Below are 25,340 nucleotides of genomic sequence, written 5' to 3'. Positions count from 1 at the left end.
AAAATGCGACAACAGCCTACCCGAGTTGTACCCGAGACGAGTTCGCGATCCTTACAAAAACGGTTGTTTGACTTTTCCAACGAAATAAGTGAAAAGTTAGCTCGACTAGCGTAATCCTGGGGAGGGGTGACTCGGGAACCGAGACCACATAACTAGCTAAGTCCCCGAGTACCCTTTCTGAATTCCTTGTTGACATTTGTCAGCTTACCCTCTCCTTGCATCAACTAACCACCCCCCCCCCCCCTGTTTTTTTCACTCGCGGAAATTCGTACTGCTCCTAACTAACCGAAAGCCCTGTTCATTTTGATGTTGTCCGAGTACGGACGAGTACCCCAACAAAGATCTAGACTGTTCAAAGCCCTATATGCTTTCGTATTTTTTGGACGTATAATTTGGACGACAGTGCCAAACGAGAAGCGCGAGGGGGTCGGGGGCTGGGAAAAACAGAGAGGCTGTGGACAGTCCAACAACCATCCCGAGAAATTCACTCACTTGGTCAAGTTATCTGAGTACAGCAACTAATAAGGACGTACCAATTGCAAATATTTTATTTTGTAATTATAATCAAGAACTGGCACTACTTTAGGCACAGAAATTCAGACGTACATGTGCAAAACAAAATGCAACTAAACGACACAGAAGATCGGAGTTTGTCCTTTTTTTAACACATCTCCGCGTGTAACACGTAAAGGAAAAAAAAACTGTTAGAGTGAAATATCACATGTAGTATTTGATGCTACTTAGCTTGTTTTTATAACTTAGACCGGTTGTTTCTCCGTCTATTCTTTCGTTTATAGACATCCTACATAAGTTAAGACCTCAATTATAACTAAAATTTCGTCAAATCCTCATAGTAAATTTGATGCGCTAACGTTCTATAGTTTGCACTGGAATGTTAGCTTTTCAAATCCACTACGACGGTTAACTTTATATTATGTTTAAAAAAAGGAAGAAATTTCTCTAGTTCTACGAGTATATCACTCGATTAGGTGGAAAATTTCGGTTTACTATCACGTGGTATGGCTATATGGTGCTATGGCCAAATGTTAACGCTAGATCGTGCGTGACAACTTGTAGTCTATCTACTGATTTTCCTTAGCAGCCGTCATTTAGGTTGTCACCCATACGCGTTGTGTGACATCCCAAATAAGGCCTGCAAGGCACACTTCTCTTACAAAGAGTCCCGTTACACGTGCCCCAATCGAATCATTTCTGCAGAGTCTGCCACTGAGAAAACCGTGCCTGTTTATTACTAGCTACGAAATTGAGAACTATCAAAGGACTAAATAGAAGTGACTAGAATATGATGCAATTAATAAGGCAAGTCCCCGTTATTTTCCATGCATAGCTGTCATCAATTCATTCCAACTACAGCTAACAAGAGCTTCTTGTAATCTCCGCTGCAGTCTCCTTGAATCATCTTGTACAGGGTTTTGTGATACTTTTGCAAAAATGTTTGCTTGATTTCAACTAGGTCACGCTGAAAAAAAAAGAGAAAACAGTGTTCAATTTACAGTCATTTAGCTTATTAACGAAATTCCTTTTCTCTTCATTTTATGACTTCTAAGCGCGTTCTTAAAAAAAAAAAACAGACATGATATGGGTTGGGTGGGTGGAAGGCAGCAGGGAGAGAGAGAGAGAGAGAGGGAGGAGGAAAGAAGGGGGAAAAGAGAGGTCATTTTAAGTTTTCAATGTGGTACTATCTTTAGCCAGTCGGTTGATAAAAGATTAGCCTGTTCCAGGCGTTCGTTTAAGGGGAAATGGAAACAGCGAGTGAAAAAGTAGGGAGTTAAAAAAAGGGGCTGGGATGTCCCCTCCCTATTTTTTTCGCTCATCGTTTTCATCTTTCACTCGCTATTATTCGCGCCGTTCCCCACTAACCGCGTGCCTCGAACAGGCTAACAAAAGATAAGTAAGGTATATGCATTTTAAATGAAAAGGCATACAAGAACGATGTTAACCACTAAAGGAACCCACGACCGAGAACTAACGGTCCTTTTTTCTCCAACTGAATGCTGTCTGGAAAATGAGTCTTACCTCAGAACGAGACACAACACAGCGAACCAAGGTTGCATCATCAGTACCAGCTCCCTTCATGGATTTCCACAGTCGATCAGCAAAGTACTCAGCAGGATTTCTTGCACATTGCACTGAAACGAAATTTTAAGATCTCGCTTACAATCTTAAGTATTATTACAGGGTTAACTGTAGTTGGCGATTTTCTTTATCCACGTTTGAAGAAATTAGACACCATAATTCGCTTAGTTTGAAATTCCAAACAAGACGAAAAGATTATTAAAAACAGTTTGCCATCACTTTTACTTTTTTCTAGCTAGTTGTTGACAGCAACTCGCCTTTTGCCCTCTCCAGTCCATACGGCAAATCAGCCCTTCCCAAGCGTGCAATGCATTACTAGACCCGATTTCACACTCCCTTTCAGAAGCCGTTTGAGGTTACAGGGCCTACATAGACTTGCTTTACTACTTTAGCCCTTGGTCGAAAAGGGCTCTTCTCAATTCGCGATTCTTCCTATGCAAAAGAATGGCAATGCTTATAATCTACTGATGCAAACCTTGAAATCTGTAACGACGACTTACCAATACACTTGAAACCAGCCTTCAAATCCCCAGACATTTCACGATCAATTGTGTTCAGTATGTCACGCTGAGATACCTGCAAGTATATAACGAGGTTTACAGTTAAAGGGGCAGTGACTCGACTTTTCTAAGTTTTTGTGTAAACTGTGCTAGAATTATTGAATGTGCACTCACTGATCAACTAATTGACATTTGAACATCAAAACAAAGGTATAAATTCGTTCTTCAAGATGTAAATAAACCGAGATCAATGGTTTTAAGAAATTTTCTTCCAAGTAAAACTCTTAAACTTGAAAACGTCGGCCGGACTCTTTCAAGTTTTAGGTCACTTCCTTCCTACCAGTACGTAGCCACACCATTGTTTAACAATTGTCGTGACTAGTTAATAATATTTTTACGTTTTTGTGCTATACTTTCGTCCAACCTCTCTCTTTTCCTTCGTTAACAAGTCTCAAAGAAAGCCACATTTTAGAGAAAGAAAAATCATAATTTCAATGATAGGATTCTGTACGTGTTTTCTGTGCAAGACTGCTTGGAAATACACAGTTCATGACTTCACATATTTAAGAAAAAAAAAAAAAAAATCCTCCTAAACCTTAACAATCAGAATCTCCTGTTAAGAATCAACATACTAGATCGAACACTGGCTCTATTATATATGAATAGTACCTTAACATATTCATCAAACGTAGCTCTTAGCTGAGCAAAGTTCCTGGAGGCTAGCACAACATTGAACCGAGACTCATCTGTTCCCCACTTCTTCTCACCAGCCTGCAAGTAACAATTTCAGAGAGAGGACAATAAACTATTAAGAATTTCTCTGCCTAAATGTATCTACCACTTTACAAAAACTGCAAGATTTTTTTTACAAGTGCGTTTATTTGAGCAATAGCTTCGAAACACGGTTTATGTCAGAGTACAGCGCAAATATTAAGAATAGATTACACAGTTCATGCAGGTCTTAATGTAGAATCAACTATTATGTTAACTTGCACTGGCCAACTAGCTACCGTTTCTGTCTTAGACCACTATTTCTAATCAAATAGACTTTTAGTGTGTTATTTGTTTTTAAGTTTTTTTTTCAAAGTTGAATTTTATGAGTATGAATTTCATGGTACATGTATGTGCAAAATCAACTCTATTTTAATCTTGAATTAAAGAATACAGCAATAATGGTGACAAAACTAGCTTGTTAGACCCCTTAAATAATGCATTATTACTTTTATGTATACACTGTATGCATCTTCACTTTTTTTTTTTTTTTTTTTTTTTTTTTTATATATATATTTTTTTTTTTTTTTTTTTTTTGGGGGGGTTTTTTTTTTTTTTTTTTGATTTTTATTTTTAAATTTATTTCCTAATAAACAAACCAAAAAAAAATTTATTTATTTATTTATCACTTATTAGCAATGAGGTCTGCTTCGCATACAAGTTGTTTTATCTGTGTGGACTTCTTGTCAGACTATTTCTTCTACTGTTCAGAAGTCTGTTTTACCTGGTACAAGTCTTGAGCCTCCTTTGCAGCTTTAGCCATGTCAACAGTGTTTGTCTCATCTCGATTGCCCTTTATAACACAATATAAAATAACCCGATTTTAAATATTAACTTCACAATTTGCTGTAACTGAAAGTAGCTTCATCATCTTCTGTCCCTCTATCCCAGGAACTCTTTTTTACCACAAGAAAACCAGAAAAGCAAGAAACCCCCCTTTTTTGTACCTAAGAGAAAACAATTATTTGCAAGTTCAAACAACATTAACAAGCTATAAGACATAAATTCTTTGATGTGTTTACAATCAGAATGCAAAGCCAAGATAAGGTTTCATTTGGAAATAACTGAGAAATATACGCTGGCTTTGAATTATTAGCAGACACTTACACACTTAGTATAGACATTGAGCAAAGAGGAAAAAATGAAATTTATCAGTGAACATTAAATACCAAGGAAGCAGTACATGAACCTCGTGTTCGCTGAAGAAAGAACAGAACTTTAATTATAACTATTTTATATTATTTTATTTTTACCTGACACATAGACACAAGCAGCCTCTTATAATGGCCACTGGTTTCACTCACACAGTCCTTTTCAAGATCTCGCTTATAGTCTGTGATAGAAGAACAGAGCAGGTTTAACTTCACTGTGGTATTACAGGATAGGATGTTATCTTTTTAAACATGGATTTTAGCAGTTTGAATTCGTAGAACACAGAGAAAATGGCAAAGGGTGGTTAAGATGGAAAAAACATTAGACTGCAATATGGTCTTATAAAAAGAGATGCAGGAAGGTGGAGTCAGCTGAAAAGAGCTGAGGAAGAAGGCAAAGAACAGACAGCAGTGGCTGTCTCTGATCATGGCCTTATGTGCCCAAGGACAGGAAGAAGATTGAGTGAGTGGGTGAAATGGTCTTGAAAATGTAAATAAATGAGGATCAGATTGCATGCAACAAAAATTTTACATATTTAAACATCATCAGCGATTTGCGTTTAAAATGAAATCCCCATTAGCATGAAGACTTTATACCAGAAAGCCAAGGAACAACCAACAGTGGTTACACATAAAGCCACTATTGCTGTTCCATACTTTAGTTTAGTTAACTTCTTAACTTCTTTGCTGTTTACTTTTAGTTTAGTTCACTTCTCATATGTGTCACGAAAGTGGACATTAATTGTACACAATTATGAATGTTTACTTTTGAGTGACAGAGAAATAAGGCACCTCGTTTTTCAATTTGGACAAACAGCTAATCCATTAGTTGGAATAACCTTCCTTGTTAGATAACACTTACGTTCTGTGTAGTTCCTCTTGATGTCAGCTATATCCTATAAACAGAAACAAATACCGTAAAGACTCGTGTATTAGCCGCACTCGTAGATAAGCCGCACCCCCAACTGTGATGCTTGATTTTGAGAAAAAAAATAAAAACTTAAAATCCCAACACCTTTTAAAAAAAGGATGCTCTTTTGACGGTATAATATTGTCTTTATTGCTAAAGTCCAATGTGGGAAATGATGAAATTTGACTGGAAATGACTGCATGACAAATAGAGAACGATACAAAACGTTTCCTTAGTAACCACACAGTCAGTCAGGGAAAAAAAAAAAGAAAAAAAAAAACGACGAGGAAAAGCCTCAGGGGCCAGACTTTTTTACCAAAAGCAACCCCAAAAAAAAAAAAAAAAAAAAATAAATAGTATTGCTGACTAACCTGGTTACTGCGAGTACAAAGGATGTCAATCAAAGCCTCTTCATCTGTTCCAGCACCCTGAAATAACAATCGAAAAGAACTCTTAATCCAAGACATTTGTAAATTTGATAAGGTGGGTGTTAACATATCGCCAATCAAAGTTCATTGTAGACCCTTGCAAGCCCTGTGGATCATGAGGCCAATGAGGCCAAAAGCTCCTCTGCAGCTGAGGAGTGCAGGCAGCCCAGGAAGACAAGGGCAAGTAACCCACCATCTGTGGCCACCATCCCCTGCCCCCACTGTCAACATCTCTTCAGGGCGAGGATTTGAGTACCCAGCCTCCTGCAATTTTTCCCGAAAAGAAAAAACAAAAAAAACTCCAGGGCTAGACGAACATTAATAAGTCAAGCCTTCTGGGCTTCTGCTATCCCAGGTAATCAAATTTTTTCCCATTACTTTTAATAATATTTCAAAAACAGACATTGGAAAGAATATGGTTCAAAATGGAAACTACATGTAACAAGAACTTGCCTGATAGTTTTCAGTCAACAAACATCAAACTATAAGATCATAGTCTTCTCATGGAAACACACTGTTGTCTTTATCGCGCATTATAATATATTTAGTTAGTGAAATATAGCATTCCATGCAACACATTAATTTATTCAAGACTCACCCTCATTGCACGCCTCAGGCACTTGGCATCATAAAGAACAGAAGGTTCAAGCAAGGCTAACAAACAGTCTTCAAGGTTACCACTTAGCTCTGACTTCAGATCATTCATAAGATCCTAATAAAATCAATGAAATCAATATTCAGTGAAGCCTGACTTAAGCATAAAATAAGACCAATTTAGTTTCCTTTCTTGATGAACATGACAAGGACATAGGACTTCAAGCATTCAATAATACTAGTAATATTGACATCATACTAAAACAATGCCAAAAACTTGTACTAGCAAAGATTCTCTGAGTGGCAGCCAAAACAACAGTTTATCAGTAAACCTACCTTTCCAAACATGGTTTTGTATCTCTTTCTGATTTCTACTCTCTGAGCATTGCTTCGTTTGACAATGATGTCAATAAGGGTATTTTCATCAGTGCCTAAAATGAACAGAAATCGACAATATTATGGACAGTCACACCCAACTCCCATAAAATGAAACTCCTAACTTCTATTTAACAATTAGACTACGAGCCCGAGTTTTCTATGAGCAAATAGTCAACGAGGCGCAGCCGAGTTGACTATCGCTCATAGGAAACGAGGGCGAGTAGTCTAATTGTTTTAGTAGAAACTATAAAGGATTGCAGTCCAAAACCTACAATATTATGCACAGTGAAGACAAAAATAAAGAAAATCTACCGCTTAAAGAGCTACGCGCGCGACTGTTTCTATCGGCGAATAGAAATCAGTGGGAGAACCAATCAGATTCGCGGATTTCCAATAGAACACAGCTGAGTTTCTACTAATAACTATTAGTAGAAACTCGCTGTGTTCTTTGGAAATCTGATTGGTTCTCCACTGATTTCTATTCGCCGATAGAAAAAGTCGCGCGAAGAGTAGCTCTTAAGCGGTAATTTTCTTGATTTTTTAGTGCACAAATTGTAGGTTTTGGACTGCATCTAGGTTTCTACTAAAAAATAGAACTCGCCCTCGTTTCTATGAGCGTGTCAACTCGGCTGCGCCTCGTTGACTATTTGCTCATAGAAAACTCGGGCTCGTAGTTTAATTGTTAAATAAAAACTTCTACTTGTTTTACTGGGTTATGAAATAATTTCCTACTGACACAGAGGTAAAATGATAAAACAATCAATGGCTTAATTAGTGTTTACCTACTCCTCTCATTGCTTTTCTAAGCAGTTCACAGTCTGCCTCGGCATCAAATGGAGAGATTGGAGTAATGGTGCCATGACCATATTTCTACAAACAAGATCACAGGAACTTAATTTAACACAATGTCACTAACAGATGCATAATGTGTTTGTTTAATGGATTAAAGCTGTATGTTTTCCTTGCATTCACTTGCCTTATCAGGTGCAGGTAATTATATTTAAAAACAAAAATGGTTTTAATCTAAGTCGTTAATTGACTTTTTTATAATTGAATTATGTTTGTTCCCATTTACTCAGCAGCCATTTTGAGACATTGCATCCAGTGAGCTACATGTACAGATAAGTTGTAACTGAGGATGATTACTGTCATAAATAACTGATGCATCCTTGATATTGTGTTCAATGATCACCTTGTTAAACATGTACATACATGTATTTTTTTTAGGGGGGGGGGGCGAAAAAAAAAAAAAAAAAAGGAAAAGGAAGGGGGGAGAAAAAGAGAGGGGAGGTGAAAAAAAAAAAAAAAAAAAAAAAAAAAAAAAAAATAAATATAAAGGCGTTTCTTATGCTCCGATGTCACATATCATAACATTGATGTCTAACTTAGTTGACTAAACTTTAGTGATTGGATATTAAATGATGAGTGGGCCACCTGATGTTGGCCAGTGAAACAGGTCTGTATTAAATCTATGTCCTCAAGTTTAAAGTAGATCATTGACCAATTATATACGGCTCCTTCAATGTAGAGCACTATTTTTAATCAAACGGGGATCATCACTTGAACTACATTGTATACATGTTAATTGTGGTTTATTGTTTATTGCAAAAAAAGGTCAGTATCCTTTTCTCTTTTAACCTTTTGAATGGTTAATTGTGATTCAAGTGGCCCCGGTTATGGAAAGCTGCACTGTTAAGTAAAATTCTTTAAGTTACAGAGGGTTCCCATTTTAGTCTTTGATAGTTCGCAATTTGACAGATAACAAGCAACTACATCATCATCATCATCGATCCTTATCGCGCCATTGGACGCATAAGGCCTCTACAGTCTCTCTCCAGCGGGAGCGGTCTTGTGCCGCCTTCCGGATCCCATTCCAGGTCAGGTGCAGGGACTTAAGTTCTTTCTCGGCCGACCTTCGCCAGGTTGTTCTAGGCCTTCCCCGTGAACAAGCAACTACAAAGCTGGATAAAACAGTAACATGTACACCATGCACTGCTTTGGTTTCATTCTTTTTTTACCATTAAGAGACAAAACCTACCCCTTGTAAAGACATTGAAGCCATCTGGGCAGTGGGAGCTCCTCCCTGGTGAACAGCAAACAAACAATTGTTACTGACAGTAAATTTGAGAATATTGTGTAACAGTAAGTTTGTTTTAGCACTTGGCTATTTCACTAAGGCTGTGTTATTTAGTACCTTTACATTGTATATAAAAACAAAAGTTGTGGTTTGATTTTTTCCTTGGTTTAATTTTTTTCAAACCAGTTTGATTTTTACTTCCCTTTGATTTAGATTATGATAATGAATATGAGACAATGAAAAATAAAAATCAAACTGGTTTGAAAAATTTTCAACCAAAGATAAATTTAAACCACAACATATATCTTGTGATGACCTAGCAAACATTATGGATTGAACAATATGTATATCTCTTGCTCAAGACACTCAGGCAACAGTTACAGTTAATCTTCAAGGTATATGTCTGCACATGGCCATCAAGCCAAGCAGGTGACAGGTTTTAACCCTGTCTAACAGGATAGAGAGTCTACTATGGGGAGTTGTACATTCTGCTAACTGCCACATTTTGTTCTTCTTAGACTGCAAACCACTTTAATTTCCTGCTAAAGACCGAAACTGCCATTTTTTTTCTTGACCGTAAACCGCCAGATAAATATGAATGTGCCCGCAAACTAATACTCAAAATAGCCTTAAACCGCCAAACTGCCATGGAGCATAATAAATGCTCAGGTTATTTCCTCTTTAAACAGGAAATTAAGGGAAATTTTGGGATTGGAATTAGTTTAAGCCATACAATCAATCAATGGGCAAAAATCCCTCACTATCTAAACAAGACATACTAATCCATGTAAATTTTCCAGGTTAAATTCATTTGCACTTACAGCAGTTGAAGGAGGAGGAGGCTTTGTCGGCTTCTGCTTAGGAGGGGAGGAGTGAGTCGCAGGCGGTGGTGCACTTTGTGTCACTGGAGCTGTATAACAAACATTTCATCAATATAGAAATCCTAATGAATAGTTTAAATTGTTTTATATCATTACAATGTTATAAACCTTCAGGTAGAAACAGATTGACCTTGACAACAAATTAACCTGAAAACAATTTGACCTACTTGTAAGATATGTATCAAGCTAATTATTGGCTTATGAAGTGTCAGACCAAAAAGACACTTAAAATTTAAGCCAAAACATGATCCTAAAACTTGCCTTTGTGTAATATACAGCAGTAAGCATTTTGCATTTTGTATAACTTGGCTTACTGCTTTTCAAGTTCCTTTCACAAGACTGTAAGTAAGCTTAAGCTTCTAATTCTAGGAACTATTAACACATAATGTGTGGTTCCAGAAAATATCCATACCCCCACCACGGAGGGTTTTCACGTGCCCCCCACCTCTCTGTCCTTTTTTAGAAAATACCCCCCACCCCTCGATCCAAAATAATGCGACCCCCCACCCCTCTAAAAAGAATACCTCTATGGCCACCTCTCTTGAAAAGAATTACTGATCGTCGGAGGAACGAACATACGACATGTCTGCTGAAGAAAAATTAGAATTTCCTCAAAAAAAAACACAAATCTGTATCACTTTCAAACCTAACATCCACCCTTTCCATCGCTTGAAACCGCTATTAAAATGTATAGAACACGGATTTGAAGTGTTGATATAAACCATAAACATTCACCGTAAACGTGATCGCAAAATCGCTAATGCTCGCTGAGAAAGCAAAATTTAAAGGAAAATACAAACAAATAGCAGAAAAAAAAACATGTTAATCTCGAGTTTCTGACATCATTAACTATTTTCATCGCTAATAAACATGAAACTTTTCACAAACAAGGACGATTTTCCTTCGTCAACGTGATTGAAACAAGAACCCTTGACACCAGTGCCTTTCGGTCAAACCACGTGACAAGTTTCGGGGACTGGTAACAATGGCGGACGAACGAACATGGAGGATTTCAGTGAAATAATTTGCTTTCAGTGTGCTTTCAGGAGAAAGAAAACCCGTTTTAAATGTAAAGCGATTGTGAATCAAGAACCAGAGTGCTATTTTTGCTATGTAAAACATTTGTAGAGTAGGTAAGAAACGATTTTTGAAACTAGTTTGACTGCATCAAACTTGACCGTCTGGAAACATAATACCACTGGCAACCCCCTCCTCTTCGGAATTTCCTGCCTTGACCCCCCCACCCCTCTGGAATTTCCAATTTCCTCCGTGGTGGGGGTATGGATATTTTCTGGAACCACACAATGTATAATCCGTTAATTATATTCATAAATTAAGATACCTTGAGATGCATAGCTCTGTTGTGGAGGCTGCTGTGAGCCATGCCCAGGATGGGCCCCATACCCACCAGCGGGTGGTTGTGCCCCATATCCACCGGCATGAGGCTGTGCCCCATATCCACCGGCAGGAGGCTGTGCCCCATATCCACTCACAGGAGGTGGTGCTCCATATCCACCAGCAGGAGGTTGTGCTCCATATCCGCCGGCAGGAGGTGGTGCTCCATACCCACCTGCAGGAGGTTGGCCATAACCACCAGCAGGAGGCTGACCATATGGCTGAGCACCATAACCTCCAGGAGGGGGTGGGACACCGTATGGATCACCAAAGCCAGGTTGTGGACCCCCTGGAACCACAATGAAGTGAAACACTTACTAGTTGTTTGGTAACTTGCAGTCGATAAGGGTTAATTAAAAGATGTAGCCAATTTAGTAGGCTACCATTTTGAGCATTAGTCCTTTGTTGGCTCAAAACAGTCTTCCAGTTAGGGAGAAAAAATGAAGACAGAGTGGAAAATGTTTCAAGTGAACTTTCAATAATAGCATGTTTTTTTGTCAATGTTTTCACGGCTGCACACAAGTCATAAGTCTGATGAGTAAAGCATCGAGAAGAATGAGTGTTACACATGTAAAAAAAATTGATATAAAAATAACTGATTCAATAACTTGTTACAATCAGTTACGTGTGACAGATCCTTTTAGCCATTTTATCCATTCTGCTATACTCCCATAACAGATTTTAAATGCAGGGCCATTGCCAGAAAAAAATTATGATCAAGGCAATAACCATGGTTAAATTCCCTTCCTAAGAGGTATTTACTTCCCCCCCCCCCCTGACTGAGGCAAGTGCCTTGGTTTGCCTCAAAGCTGCTATGGCTCTGAAGTGATTTTATAAAGGACGGCTAATTATTGATTTCCATGATTCATCTTCACCTTGGCAATCGGCTATAAGCTCTCAATATTAATCATAACTTAAAAATATGATTTATTAGGCCAGGCAGCTGAAGGGAAATTTGTTGGGGTTTACGCCTGACACAGGTCTGTTTTTGTCCAATATGAACAAGTAATAAATAATAATTTTTCATGAACTTACCTGGGGGTGGTGGATAACCTCCTCCAGGGGGAGGGGGATAACCACCAGCAGGAGGGTAGCCTGGTGCAGGAGGATAGCCACCAGGCGCGGGAGGATATCCACCAGGTGCCGGGGGGTACCCTCCAGCGGGAGGGTAACCAGGAGCAGGGGGGTAGCCACCAGAGGCAGGATATCCCGGCCCTGGAGGAGGATAACCCTGACAAAACAAAAATAAATAGCATTACAATCATGACAACAATGATCAATCCTTTTGTATGCCATGTACACAGTGTAAAAACTACATGGTTTTATTTCATCCTTCATTCAAATTTTTATTTTCTTTTTTTTTATGGTATGTTTATGAATGATAATGAGTTTTAGACAAAGGAAAATAAAATTGAACCACAATACAGTGATATAACGATCCTCGATATAACGATATTCCCCATATAACGATGGATATTCTATGTCCCGGCAAAAGTTACAGTAAAATGTATGGGACGGAACCCCGATATAACGATCTTCGATATAACGATATTCCCGATAAACGATGAGAATTTAGTGGACAAATGTAAAATCCTCCTGATAAACGATATTCAGTACACAGTCACAATTTATTTGAAAACATCGAATTTGATGAATAAATACAGTTATTGAGTGATCTTTAACGATTCTGACAACAGCTTTGTACGAATCGATGATATACGAAAATGATACTGTGTTCAAAGCCTCTTTATCAAAATTATTCTCTTTATCCTCTTTTACATGTAATATGCAGTAAAAAGTACTTGTTAGGTTTACCCAAATATATTAAATATATATATCCTTATATCGGGAGTTTCGATATAACGATTCCTAAATATAAAATAAAATTTTACTGCTCCCTTGGCATATCATTATATCAGGGCTCCACTGTATAATTCCAGAAAAAAGATAAATTTCAGTATAATGTTTTAGAGCACTAGTCAAAGTCGATTTTAAAGGACCCAATCAATTGTATCCATGGCTGGTTGGTCATTTTTATAAAGCCTAACCATGGACTATATTCGTGAGTGTCTCTGTCTTCAGGATTGAAAAGCATCAACAATGGCAAAAACATAGCTCTTCATGATATCGTTTTATTCCTCTCCAGCGTTCCAGGTTTTTTTAGATTAATTTTCTATCATAATCATCAGAAAGTAAAACTGCTGCAAGATTGGGTTTCCATTTGAAAATATTGATAGTATCGTTTGACTGCTCGATGTTAAAGAATGACAGCAGTAGTATTACCCCTCCAGGTGGATAACCAGGTCCAGGAGGAGGATAAGCCATTATAAAGTTCTTCAAGTACAACCTGTGAAATTGGACAGAAAACAAATTAGATTTGAAATGGTTAACATTTTCCTCTACAAATATTAAAATAGTTTTGCTTGAAGGTGTGAGAGACAAGACCCACCCCTTAACATCTCTACTAAAGGATGTGATCATCTGAGCTATATTTCGATCAGTGCACAGCCAGTTAAGAGTCTGGCCAAGAAGAACGCCCTAAAATCTTTCATGTATGTGTTTGAAATAGACGTCCAAACAAATAAGTCAACCTGACACTGTCAAGTTTTCTTTTAGTGTACATCTACCAAAGTAATCCTTGAAACAAACCCCATGATGGCAGGTTGCAAACAGCTGGTATCTTTTTACAGAAGGTGTTCATTGACAAGAACTGTGGCTTTAATATAATTACATGCAGATATATCCCCAAGGACCGTAAGGGACGCGTAAGCTCACTTGTATAAAACTCGACGATCCTTTAAAAGAGAGGTCAGTAAGCTTGCAAGCCAAGGTAAAAGTACAAATTGTTCCCGATTGTTTGACGAACATTGATGGCTATATACAGTGCTGACTACTAAATTTGATTTAATACTATGAGCATGATTTTAGTACAAATATTGAAGATTGCATTCTTCCTTATAAATCTCCTTAACAAATGAAGTAAACTTAAGTTGTAAAAGCTTGCACTGCCTAGATTAAGCTGAAGCACTTCAAAAGTGCAAGGTACATGACTCAGCCATCGACAGCTAGGAATAAGATGCAAGTTAGCCTTACAATACATCTAATTTACAATGGCACAAACAGAAAATCAGTCAAAACTAGTATAAAATCCATATGACATGGAACAACTTTGTTACAAACAAAACAGCTGTGCATATCCACGGATACTCACCAGGAAATTAGCAGCGAAAATAGCTGAAATAGAACGAAGCCGCTTGTAGCAGGAAAACAAGGCAAGCCTTCGACTTTTGACAAGGACTGGAACCAAGGGGAGAGGCAACGACAAATATGGAGTGGCTGCCCATATTTGGCATATTACGTACATGTGCCTTCACCGGTGTCAATTTTGTTGACCGCCATAGTTTCTTTAGGACGTTGAACTTCAAAGGTAATGGTCGTTAGTGAAGGATTTCTGTGTTTTATTCTCATTTGCCTTACGTAAATGTACGGAAAGAAGTAAGTGAATTATTTTTCTCACTTCTTAGAACTTCAACGATAACTATGGTGGACGACAAAGCAACAGCAAAAGACCTTGAAACATGGATCGAGCAGCTAATGGAATGCAAACAGCTCAGCGAAACTCAAGTGAAAACGCTCTGCGAAAAGGTAAACCGGTTTTATTCTCGTTTTGTTATCCGCGAAGTGGCCATTGCGGAAAAAATGCTTTGTGATTGCGTTTGAAAAAGTAGCGTGGTGGTTGAATTTTGAAGAAATATGCTGGCTTACTGTTTTGTGTACAAAATAATTCGGCACATGTACGCTAAATTGTAGATCGGTGCATCATTTCGCAAAAAAATTACCCTTAATTTTAGTGAGTCTTGCCCTGAAGGGTTCATGTTCGCCAGATATGAAGACTATATTTACCTTTTATCTCAGATTTCAGTCCCAACTAAAGATAATGCGATTTAATGTGGTATTTCAATCGTTCTTTTCCGAAAATTTAGCTGTCGAAAGTGTAAAGCTAACACACGTATACGCCAACGGTAAATCTCGTCATTAATCGTACTTCACTGAACTGCTTTGCTTTTCTTTATGAGTTTATGTAAACAAAAATACGGTTTGCCAGTATAAAAGTATTCCAATTGCCCAGTGAAAACAATTTTAAAATCCAATTACACTGTAAACACATTCGTGTGATTGGTTCAAGTTTCATTCTGCTTATTGCTCAATTCTATGTTATCCTTGTGTTGTTATATGCTCCAGCAAAAGGCAAAGACTTATTTAGCCACTGATTACTTTATCTGTGGTACAACAACTGTTAACATTAATATCACTTGTTGGACCTGTCGAGTTTTTTTTTTTTTTACTTTGGTTTTAATCCCACTTTATGGTCACCCACTTAATACCAACAACACCTCATTACTACAGACACTGGTTTAAATTTGGTCCCTAACTGAGATTTTTCCCCAATTTAACCTGCAGTGCTTAATCCAGACACCTTTTTGATTAAGGTGGTAGACTAGAGTTTAACAGGTCCGTTTTGGATGGAAATTTCTTAAAATTAAGAGACGTGGCTGAAGTAAAAACATAACAGGCCAAGACAACTTAAGTTAAGCTTCAGAAAAATTGATGTTTGAGGTGACAATTTTCACACCTCAGGTGACAAACCTCATTTGAATTGCGGGCTCAAAATTACGAAATTTTCGTTTTGCGGCTTTATTTTTGAAAGCTGGTCAAAATGAAATGTAGGACTCTATTCCCATATAGAAAAGGAAAAATCATGCGGGAGCCCGGAGTGGAAAGCCACTTCTTTCCTCAGATATCGAGCTTTAAAGTCAAAAACACGTGCTGATTCTTTACGCGGCACTCACATCTCGAAGAAAACTTCTTTCGCTCCGGGCTCCCGTGAAAAGTATCTTTTACACTATAATAACAAACCACGCGAATTTCATCCAGATACGATAAATCTACAACTTTATTCTTAAAGTACCTTTCAGTGCGGTCTGTGTAGGTCCTTAAATTGTGGTAGTTTCTCGCCGATATCTCATCACAAGATCGTGTTTATCGGGCGCCATTTTGAAATCTTCTTAGAAAACCGCTGTTCGAAGTGTTTGTGGCAACACATGGCCGATTATAGCGCGAAGAATGCCGAAAATCTACGATCTTGTCCGTCCTTTGACGAAGTTCAAGATGGCGGCGTAAACAATTACGTAATGCATAGCAACGATGTGAACTTGAGACCTCGGCTAATGGGCACAGCGGATAATAGGCGTCCTGAGTTACTGCGCAAGTCTCCCGTGAAGAATATCATGCTGTGTGGCAAATTCTTGTGTTGTTGTGTAAATGTTATGTCACGAGTCCCAGAAGCGAAAAAACCCACGATTTAACCATTAAATGGAGCCAAAATACCAAGGAACCACACAAAGGACATAAGTTAAGTTTATTTCTACCATCAACTTTTAATTCAAGACCTGTAAATTGCTCTGAACGACTGATTCCGGCTTATAGTTGATATTTCACAATGATCGATCGTGTAACACAATGCCGCTTTCTAAATCACGTTCGTCCGATATAATGATCGTCATTCAGCTTCTTTTGTAGAATATATTGCAGACACTTTCACAGGAAAGGTACAGCGGACCTGAACTTACGTCTTCCAAAACGAAGCAAAGCTTTTCAACGGCAAAAGCAGACTCAAATCAACATTTGGTGCGTGTCACTCGCGTGTCACACAATAAATTCAATATGGCGGCGCAAAGTGCCGGCCTAGCGACCGACTTTAGGCTTTAATAATTCCGCACATGAACAGAATGGAGCGCTTATCTCTTGGGATTGTGAATAAATCTATGTTATCTTTCAAATCCTTGAATATTTTGATATGTTTCATTTTTGAGCCAAACTCTATTCTACCACCTTAAGACAATTTCTTTGGTTTTCATTGTCGCCATGCAACTAGTCCAACAGTACCGTAACATTCAACTTCAAAGTTAATTGCACGTGCCATTCCGTGATAACTGTCTTGGATAAGTTAATCCAGGAGAATCATCTACCTGTACCTTGAATTCAAAAGCAAGGCATGCTAGTAACGTCATGACTCAGACAAGACTCAGACAGGCAAATAAAACGGACTGGTGGGAGATTTTCCTAAAACACTTTCTAAATCAGCAGATGTTTCTAAGGGTGCGTTTCTTTGGGAAAAATCCAAATCCGGATTCTTGATCCAAAAACGGATTTTGCGTTTCTTTACCTATATCCGAAAATGGATTAATCTTGGATCAATGATCTGAAGAATCCACACTTCGAGTGGATACATCAGATCATATCTGAATCCGGATTTTTAGGACTCATGATCTGTGCGTTTCTTTGGGAAAGGATTCGAAAAAAGTACCTTGGCCCAGCGGTCTTTGCTGTGAAAATACAGGTTCGCTCTTTGTAAACACTGCCATACGGAAAGTTTTACGATAAAAGGAAACTGTAGCTTCAGATAGGTACGTAGTATCATTTTAAACGGGATACAGGTTTTCTAGAACAGCCACAGTGTGCCTACGCAAGTTGTATCCTTTTGAAATTGTCACGAGTGAAATTTGCACTGATCATTTCGCAATCATTCTTCGCTCTCAGATGCTTTCTCGCCATATTGTGCTTAACGCTAAAGAAGATCTACTTCGACGTGTGGTTTTTGTAAAAGATTTTGTATGCTTAAATTATTTTAGTAAGGATACATTCGACGAAAAATAAATTTGTGCTGATATTTTATGTTCTGTGCGAAATGTGTTTACGGGGTTGTCATGGCAAAAAATCTGTTTTCAGATTCTTCGTTTCTTTGGGAGCAAAGTGTCCATGTGATCTGAGATCAATGATCCAATTTTGGATTTTCCCAAAGAAACGCACCCTAAAACACTTGTTGAAACTGAGAACTTTGCCTCGTGGGGGGTATAATCACTTGCATTCTATTTTTAGACCTCACATGCTTCGCTATTGACTGTTTTGTCATTTCTTTTTAGGCCAAAGAAATTCTTAGCAAAGAATCAAATGTACAAGATGTAAAATGTCCTGTTACAGTTTGTGGAGATGTGCACGGCCAGTTTCATGATCTTATGGAACTGTTTAAAATAGGAGGAAGGTCACCAGATACCAACTATCTATTCATGGGTGACTATGTTGATAGAGGGTATTATTCTGTAGAGACCGTCACACTCTTAGTCACTCTAAAGGTCAGTGTTTATACACAAAAGAACTTTTAAGCTGTTGTTTAAGTGATTTTATCAATATTTTTGGTGTGATGTTTCTCTGATCTTTGATTAAATTGATTGCTCTTTGTAAGAGTAGCCTTGCTCAATTCCTTAGCCTTCACGATAAATACATTAACATGTATGCAATTTTACAATCATGCAGAATTGTGCAAATTAGTATAAGCCCATGATTATTTCACAACAACAGGGCTGTTAGTAAGGTCCAGGTGTTGTCCCTAGCCAGTTTTCATCCCTGGATATGATGATAGAAAAACAAAAACAGTAACACCACCAGCAACATTTCCTATGCTACGTTTATCATTTTTCTGCATTCTCAAAAACAACCCCACTAAAATATTGGCAGTATGTTGGCACTAACACTGAATTGTACCTTTTGTGCTAGGTTCGTTTTCCTCACAGAATAACCATTTTACGTGGAAACCACGAAAGTCGTCAAATCACTCAAGTGTACGGATTTTACGATGAATGCCTCAGAAAATATGGCAATGCAAATGTTTGGAAATACTTTACAGATTTATTTGATTATCTACCACTGACAGCTCTAGTTGACTCACAGGTAACATATTTTCCTCTTTGTCACTAGATTGTGCCTTTTGTCTTTTTTTTCTTCTGTCTGTGACCTTGAAGTTGTAAATTTTGGACAAATATAATTTCATGCCTCTTTGTTACACTCAGGTTTTTGAAGGCAATGCAAAATTTATTCTTTTAGTACATTAATTTTGTATAAAATATTCACTGTTTTGGAACCTTTTTTCCACTAATACTTGGTACAATTTTCTTTACGTGTAATGTTGCAGATATTCTGTCTTCATGGAGGCCTGTCGCCCTCCATAGATACACTGGACCACATAAGGGCCCTTGATCGTATACAGGAAGTTCCCCATGAGGTTTGTATTTTCCATCCTTCTTTTTCACCCTTGTTTCTAGATGCTTTTTGTTTGTTTGTTTCTCAATAATACTTGGATAGGATTTTAATTAAGCTCTTTTTAACTATGATATAGATAATGTGTGAATAAGAACACCACTGTTGTAATGGTCTAAGTTGTCTCTTTATTGTGCCCAGTGATTTGAACACATCACACAGTCTTATGATTCAAAGTGATATCCTTCTGCAATGATGAGGGCACCCCAAATACAGATTTGAAAACTTGGACTAATTCCATGATGTTTTTAAGCAACCTCCAGAGTGTTTCACCCTTTTGCTCTTTGTGTTGTATTTTGCAGGGTCCAATGTGTGATTTGTTGTGGAGTGACCCGGATGACAGGGGTGGCTGGGGTATTTCACCACGAGGTGCTGGTTACACCTTTGGACAAGATATATCTGAAACATTTAATCACACAAATGGCCTCACCCTCATTGCAAGAGCTCATCAACTTGTAATGGAGGTAAGAGTTGATTTTGTAATATCAAGGTTTGTACAATGTACGTGTCTTGAAAACCCTTGAAAGGCCTTGAAATTGGTTTTTGGTTCTTTGAAAGTCCTTGATTTTTTAATTGAACATCAAAAGGCTTCAAGGAAATGAGAAGACTGCCAAAATAAGCTACTTTTTAGTTCTTCAGCAAGCATGTCAACAGCACAACAGACTGGAAATCGTTGATTTGGGTTAAATTTCATTAAAGGGTCCTGGAAAGTCCTTGAAAAGTCCTTGAATTTTGGCCTGAAGGAGTGACGAACCCTGTCATATAAATTGATTTGGAGTACACCTTTTCTGCTTGTGTAACAGTCCATTGTTATTTAAGAGTAATAATTATGATCCAGGATCTTCTGTGAGAGCAAAAGTAATATTGTTTTCAGTAAATTATGCTTTATAAATGCCATTATTTTGTTCTTTTGTCATTATTCTTTTACGCAAAAAATAGTAACAGCTTACACCCACCTTTGAGGTTACGGAAGCATTATTTTCCACTACTAATAAATGTGTCTGAAACCTTGTGTTCTCCAGGGTTACAACTGGTGTCATGATAGGAATGTAGTTACGATATTTAGTGCTCCAAACTACTGCTACAGATGTGGAAATCAAGCTGCGATCATGGAGTTAGACGATGCACTAAAATACTCCTTGTAAGTGATGGCATGATTGTTGTTTATGTTTTTTGCCCAAGGTTTAACTGTTGTTAACACATTCTGGTCCATGGTTATTCAATATTGGTTTTCCATTCCAACATTTCTTGACTGACTGCATGGTCTGCCTATCTCATCAGCTCTACAATGTATTGGTTACTTTTCTATTGTTGCAGTTGATTTTGAATCATTTTCCACATTTATACAAGCTGACATGTATATACAAAGAGACAAAGTAGTAATGGCTAGTTACTATTTTATTACTAGCACACATTAACCATAGTAAAATACTGATTCAAGTATGGGCTACTTTGTCATAAACATACACTACTCAGTTTACTAGTTTCCGAAACCTTTGGCTAGCAGGCTCTAAGAGGAGATAAAGAGTTAAATTTCCCTTTCTCTTGAACACTGCTTCCCAGATAACAAAAGTCTAATTTGGTTTTATCTTTGCAGCCTCCAATTCGACCCAGCACCAAGACGAGGAGAGCCCCATGTCACTCGCAGAACACCTGATTACTTTTTGTGATGAGAAATTATCTTGTGGCTCGTCAAGCCTTTTACAGTATTACTACATGTTATCTTTGTTCAACACTGCTGCAAAAAGAGTTTGCGTCGTACTTCCTTTGCATTAGTGCTGGACTTGGATGAAATTATTTAGTAATCCTTTATCTTTCATTTTGCCACAATTTAGAAGAATGAGTGTCTTGTTTTTTTTAAAATACGGTCCTACAAAACTAAAAGCAACAGAATTTTAGGGCAAGACAATAAAACAAAATATGCTTATCACCTAGACATAAGGCTAAGGAGTGGAAGTACCATAAGGTGCAATGCCAAGAGGCGTCACTGGGATCAATCCGAGTTGGGGCTGTAGAAGAAATCAACAGTTCTCATTGACCTTGATGATTTCTTTTAAAGTAGCCCAGTCAGCACTGATTTAGATTTCTGTACAAAAACCTTGAGTAATTATGTATGGGGGCAGTTTTAATTGGACACTTTCAGCCTTACAGATGTGTCATACCCTTTCCTTTGTGGCCCAGAGTTATTGTGCATATGTGAACTTTTCTTTTGTACATTCTGTATAGTGGAGTTCCAAAAAATATCCATACCCTTCATTGGTTTTGAATTGCCTGCCCTTATAGAAATTCCAGTGAAGTTTTTAAATAGTTTGGCTGTTCAAACCTCCCATCTCTTGTTTGGATATTTCTTGGAAATACACATTGTAATGGAATGTTCCTATCGTAAATGCATGTGAACCAAGATTGTATCAAATTAATTAAATGATGAATGGAGCCAACAGTTTTGTTAATGAAAGTAAACACACAGATACAAAGTAAACACACAGATACAAAGACAATAAATTAAGCCTTGAAATTTTATCAGTACATCTTAAAATGTAACATGCAACATCTAAAAATGTAAATCATTAAACTAATGCTAACTAAAGTATAATGAGATAGCTGTATGGTATTCATTTACTTGTTAGAACTGTACTGGACTAACTTGGGCAATTTTAAGTTCTCTTGTGTGGACACTAGTTTTAGTTTTGTGTTATAGTCACATAGCCCGATAACAGGTTGACACATGTTTTAAATCACAGCGAGTAAATTACGCTTAATTTGAAAAGTTTGGTCATGTGACTTGTAGAATACAAATCACACTCGTTCTGGCTATGATTTGACAAAATTTGAGAATAGTTAAACTGTGCATAACGTAAAAGGAGAGTAACTCCTTGCTAGTGATGTATTTTAGCCCAGATCATTAAAAGACTGAAATTGAATTTTTTATGGCCTATTTGAGTTTGTTTTGGTTGTGTTGCATTCCCCCTCTTCTCGTACCCCATCTGATGTTCTTGTTTTCCTGTTTGTTTGTTTTCTTAATTTTTTTTGCTTTGTTGTTGTTTTTTTGAATCAGTATTGATCTTGTAATTGTTTATTTTCCTTATGAACATTGGAAATATACGTGTTACGTTTATGAAAGAAACTCTAAATACACTTAAGTTCGTCCCATTTTTCTCCGTTTACCGGCGTCCGACCGATCCAAATTTTGGGGTGTTCCCCAAAAAATAAGTTTTTATATTAGAAACATCAAACACTTGCTATTCCAGCGGTTGTTGGAAAGTCGTAGATGCTCGCAGATCGCACAAGAGTGTTGGTGGTTCATCTCTTTTTACTTTTCTCGGCTTAATTTAACCACTTCATCGTTCTTTTCTTTCTCCGTTGCCACCATGTTGATTTTGTCACCACGTTTCGTTGTTTCCAGGCTCTTAGTTCCAGCTTGCTCGTGATTTTTTAAAAGTTTTTTTTTATCTGACCGACCGACCCAAAATTAGGAAACGCATTCGACGGTAAACGGAGAACAAGAGGGGACGGCTAAAGGCCTGGCTAAACTAGGAAACATTGTTGCGGAAACATTGTTCATTGTCATATTTCCTAGGTGGCTAAATTAGCAGGAAGCAATGAAAATGTTTTGCTGCCGGGTGGCAAAACTTAGAAACAATGTTCCGAGAACAAAGTGTCACGTATGCGCACTTGTCAACATTGCTTCCATCGTGGCTAAACTGGGCAACGTATGTTTTGACTTGAAGCAGGAACATTTTTTGTTTCCGAGAAGCAAAATTTGTTTCGGCAACATATTTCCCGTGCGGCTGAACTGTGAAACATTTGCGTCCGCAACAATGTTTCCTGGTTAGCCAGGCCTTAACTGAGAAACAATTTCGATATCCACTGTACCGCACGTTTTTGCGTAACTGGTTTAGACAAATTCCTTAATCGAATCGTATATTATTTCTGCCATCTTGTCGTAAGCTGAAGCAGTTAAGTGTACTCCATCACCACATAACATTTGGTCGCTAGAAAGAGGCATTTTCTTATCGAGATCGGCAAGGAGCACCTTCCCTGACGAATGTTTGACGAAATTACGGATCATTTCATTGATTTTCAACCTGACTTCCGTAATAATACTGATTCTGCGTTTTCTGTTCACTTCACATTGTAAGGCGGGAATTGTCATAGCAACGGTTTTCGCGCCCATTTCGTGAGCAGCCTTGTGAAGTCGAACAATGGCATTAAATATTGAAAGTTCGTCTTTGATTTTGTTATTCTCTGCCCATATACTCTTCATACCAAACAAATCATTGGTGCCTCCTAAAATAATAACCCACTTGTATTTAGTTGTTCCTTGCAGAATTCTTCTAAGGCGGGCGAGCATTTCATACCGTACTTTCTCTCCCGACCGCCCTGCGTTGTAAAGTTTAACATGGTGTAACAGTGAATGATTCCCTGGTCGCTTTTGATCACACAAGTTGAAATACTCTTGTAACTTTGTCGTATAAGGATGCGGCAGTCCACTGGTCATTCCAAAAGTCAGAGAATCGCCGAAACATAAAATTGGCACGACTGTTCCTTGCTTGGCTCGTCTTGAAACGAAGACATATACGGCCGCAAGTGGCGAAAGAAGAAGGACAACAAACACAAGTGAAAGACATTTAAGTTTCGTGAAAACAAACATCGTGCAGACTTCCGCAAATCCACTGGTAATAACAAAGGACAACAAAACTCCCAGATAAGCTTGACAGGCTTCTATAACTTCTTGCTCAATGTAACACTAATTGCGTAATAAAAAACCTAAATAATAAAACCCGTTCGGACGCAAGGCGCGTCACCAGCGCTTATCAATGGGTTCTTCAGAGATGTTCTATCAGCGGTACCTGCAGTAAAACAACTGGTTTCATGTAAAAAGTCTAAAAATATTTTCCATTTGCTTCGTACCCAGAATCCTCAGTCTCTTAGTTACCGGTTGGTGATCATGCAGCCCTTTCCTCATTAATCTGCTCTAATCTCCGGGACCTCTTCGGGTTAAAAAAGAACTTAGCCACACCCCGTCACTTTTGTTTGGGAATCTTCTCGTAGTTTTATTACTAGTTAAGCTAGTTTCCTAGTAATTTACCTCAAGCATAAATGCTTAAAAGTCATTTCAGCGTTTGACAGGGTCGACCGGGTGTTCGGTAATTGTCTTTTATCCGTGATCAGAGCTCAGTGGAGGGGGCTAGGCGCTCATTTCTCGCCCGAGATAGATCGTGGGACGAATTCGGTTTGCGTACCCTTCCATTCTCATCCCCAGAGCTCTTGTTTCTTTTGGTCCCCGGCACAAATAAAACGAGTAGCTCTAGGACGAGAATGGCGCCCTTCGGATTTAGATTACTTTATGATCATGCGTTACAAAGCCGTGACGTCACAAGTTAGCGGGACGACAGACGCGGGAACGCTGGCTGGGATTCCTCTTACAACTGATTATGGGTAAACATGTCATCACTATCAGGAGGAATTGTTTACTTTGAACACGTATAACACGTCCGAGAAAAAAAAAAATAGACAGATGTATTCAGATCGTCTTCCAAGACAAGGAGGTGGGGTGGGGGGTAGCCTCCCACGCAGTCGTTCTTGGGGGCGACTGCGTGGAAGGCTAGGGGAGGGGGGGGGGGGGTGGTTCCAGTACCTGAACTCTCTCTTCCACGCGCCCTTTATAGCTAGGGGTTGAATCCAGGATGGACCCACGGTTCAACCCCTATAAAGATCTATAAAGGACGCGCGGAAGAGAAAGTTCATGGACTTGACTAACACGTAAAAGGAATAAAGTGGACTTGTTACCATTTTAGTTATGTTTAATAGTAACTCATTTTCACGGCATTGCAACAAAAATAAGTAAATGTGGTGTATCAGTGTAAGTGTAAAGTTGCCTTGTTTCTTTGCTCATAAATTGTCATGGTCTACTATCAAGGGAGGGGGGGGGGGACTTTAAAGAGATAGGAGTTTATTAAAAGAAATTGAACTTGCAGATGGGGCTTCAAAGAGACGGGGGTGA

The 25,340-nt window shown here is 38.2% G+C and overlaps 3 protein-coding genes across 3 annotated transcripts; 1 reads left to right on the top strand and 2 right to left on the bottom strand.

Moving 5' to 3' along the window:
• Nucleotides 1-530: 530 nt before the first annotated feature.
• Nucleotides 531-14,475, bottom strand: LOC144644376 (annexin-B12-like). Its single transcript, XM_078503850.1, has 17 exons — nt 14,394-14,475; nt 13,466-13,529; nt 12,218-12,413; nt 11,130-11,471; nt 9,728-9,816; nt 8,868-8,912; nt 7,612-7,699; nt 6,788-6,882; nt 6,456-6,569; nt 5,801-5,857; nt 5,382-5,415; nt 4,622-4,701; nt 4,093-4,161; nt 3,267-3,368; nt 2,598-2,673; nt 2,038-2,150; nt 531-1,480 (listed from the first exon to the last, which is right to left on the bottom strand). Exons 2-17 carry the CDS (start codon nt 13,505-13,507, stop codon nt 1,355-1,357), a joined length of 1,668 nt encoding a protein of 555 aa, XP_078359976.1. The 5' UTR covers nt 13,508-13,529; nt 14,394-14,475; the 3' UTR covers nt 531-1,354.
• Nucleotides 14,476-14,506: 31 nt separating this feature from the next.
• Nucleotides 14,507-22,257, top strand: LOC144644386 (serine/threonine-protein phosphatase 2A catalytic subunit beta isoform). Its single transcript, XM_078503862.1, has 8 exons — nt 14,507-14,609; nt 14,707-14,827; nt 18,166-18,375; nt 18,797-18,970; nt 19,212-19,301; nt 19,639-19,800; nt 20,359-20,477; nt 20,934-22,257. Exons 2-8 carry the CDS (start codon nt 14,723-14,725, stop codon nt 21,004-21,006), a joined length of 933 nt encoding a protein of 310 aa, XP_078359988.1. The 5' UTR covers nt 14,507-14,609; nt 14,707-14,722; the 3' UTR covers nt 21,007-22,257.
• LOC144644387 (uncharacterized) lies at nt 22,257-24,133 on the bottom strand. The gene has a single exon (XM_078503863.1). The coding sequence runs from the start codon at nt 23,985-23,987 to the stop codon at nt 23,232-23,234; it is 756 nt and encodes a 251-aa protein (XP_078359989.1). The 5' UTR covers nt 23,988-24,133; the 3' UTR covers nt 22,257-23,231.
• Nucleotides 24,134-25,340: the final 1,207 nt, after the last annotated feature.

Source organism: Oculina patagonica, chromosome 2 (genome assembly GCF_052425735.1).
Source record: "Oculina patagonica isolate OP01 chromosome 2, crgOcupat, whole genome shotgun sequence".
Taxonomy (NCBI): domain Eukaryota; kingdom Metazoa; phylum Cnidaria; class Anthozoa; order Scleractinia; family Oculinidae; genus Oculina; species Oculina patagonica.
This window is presented reverse-complemented; position numbering and strand designations above follow the sequence as displayed.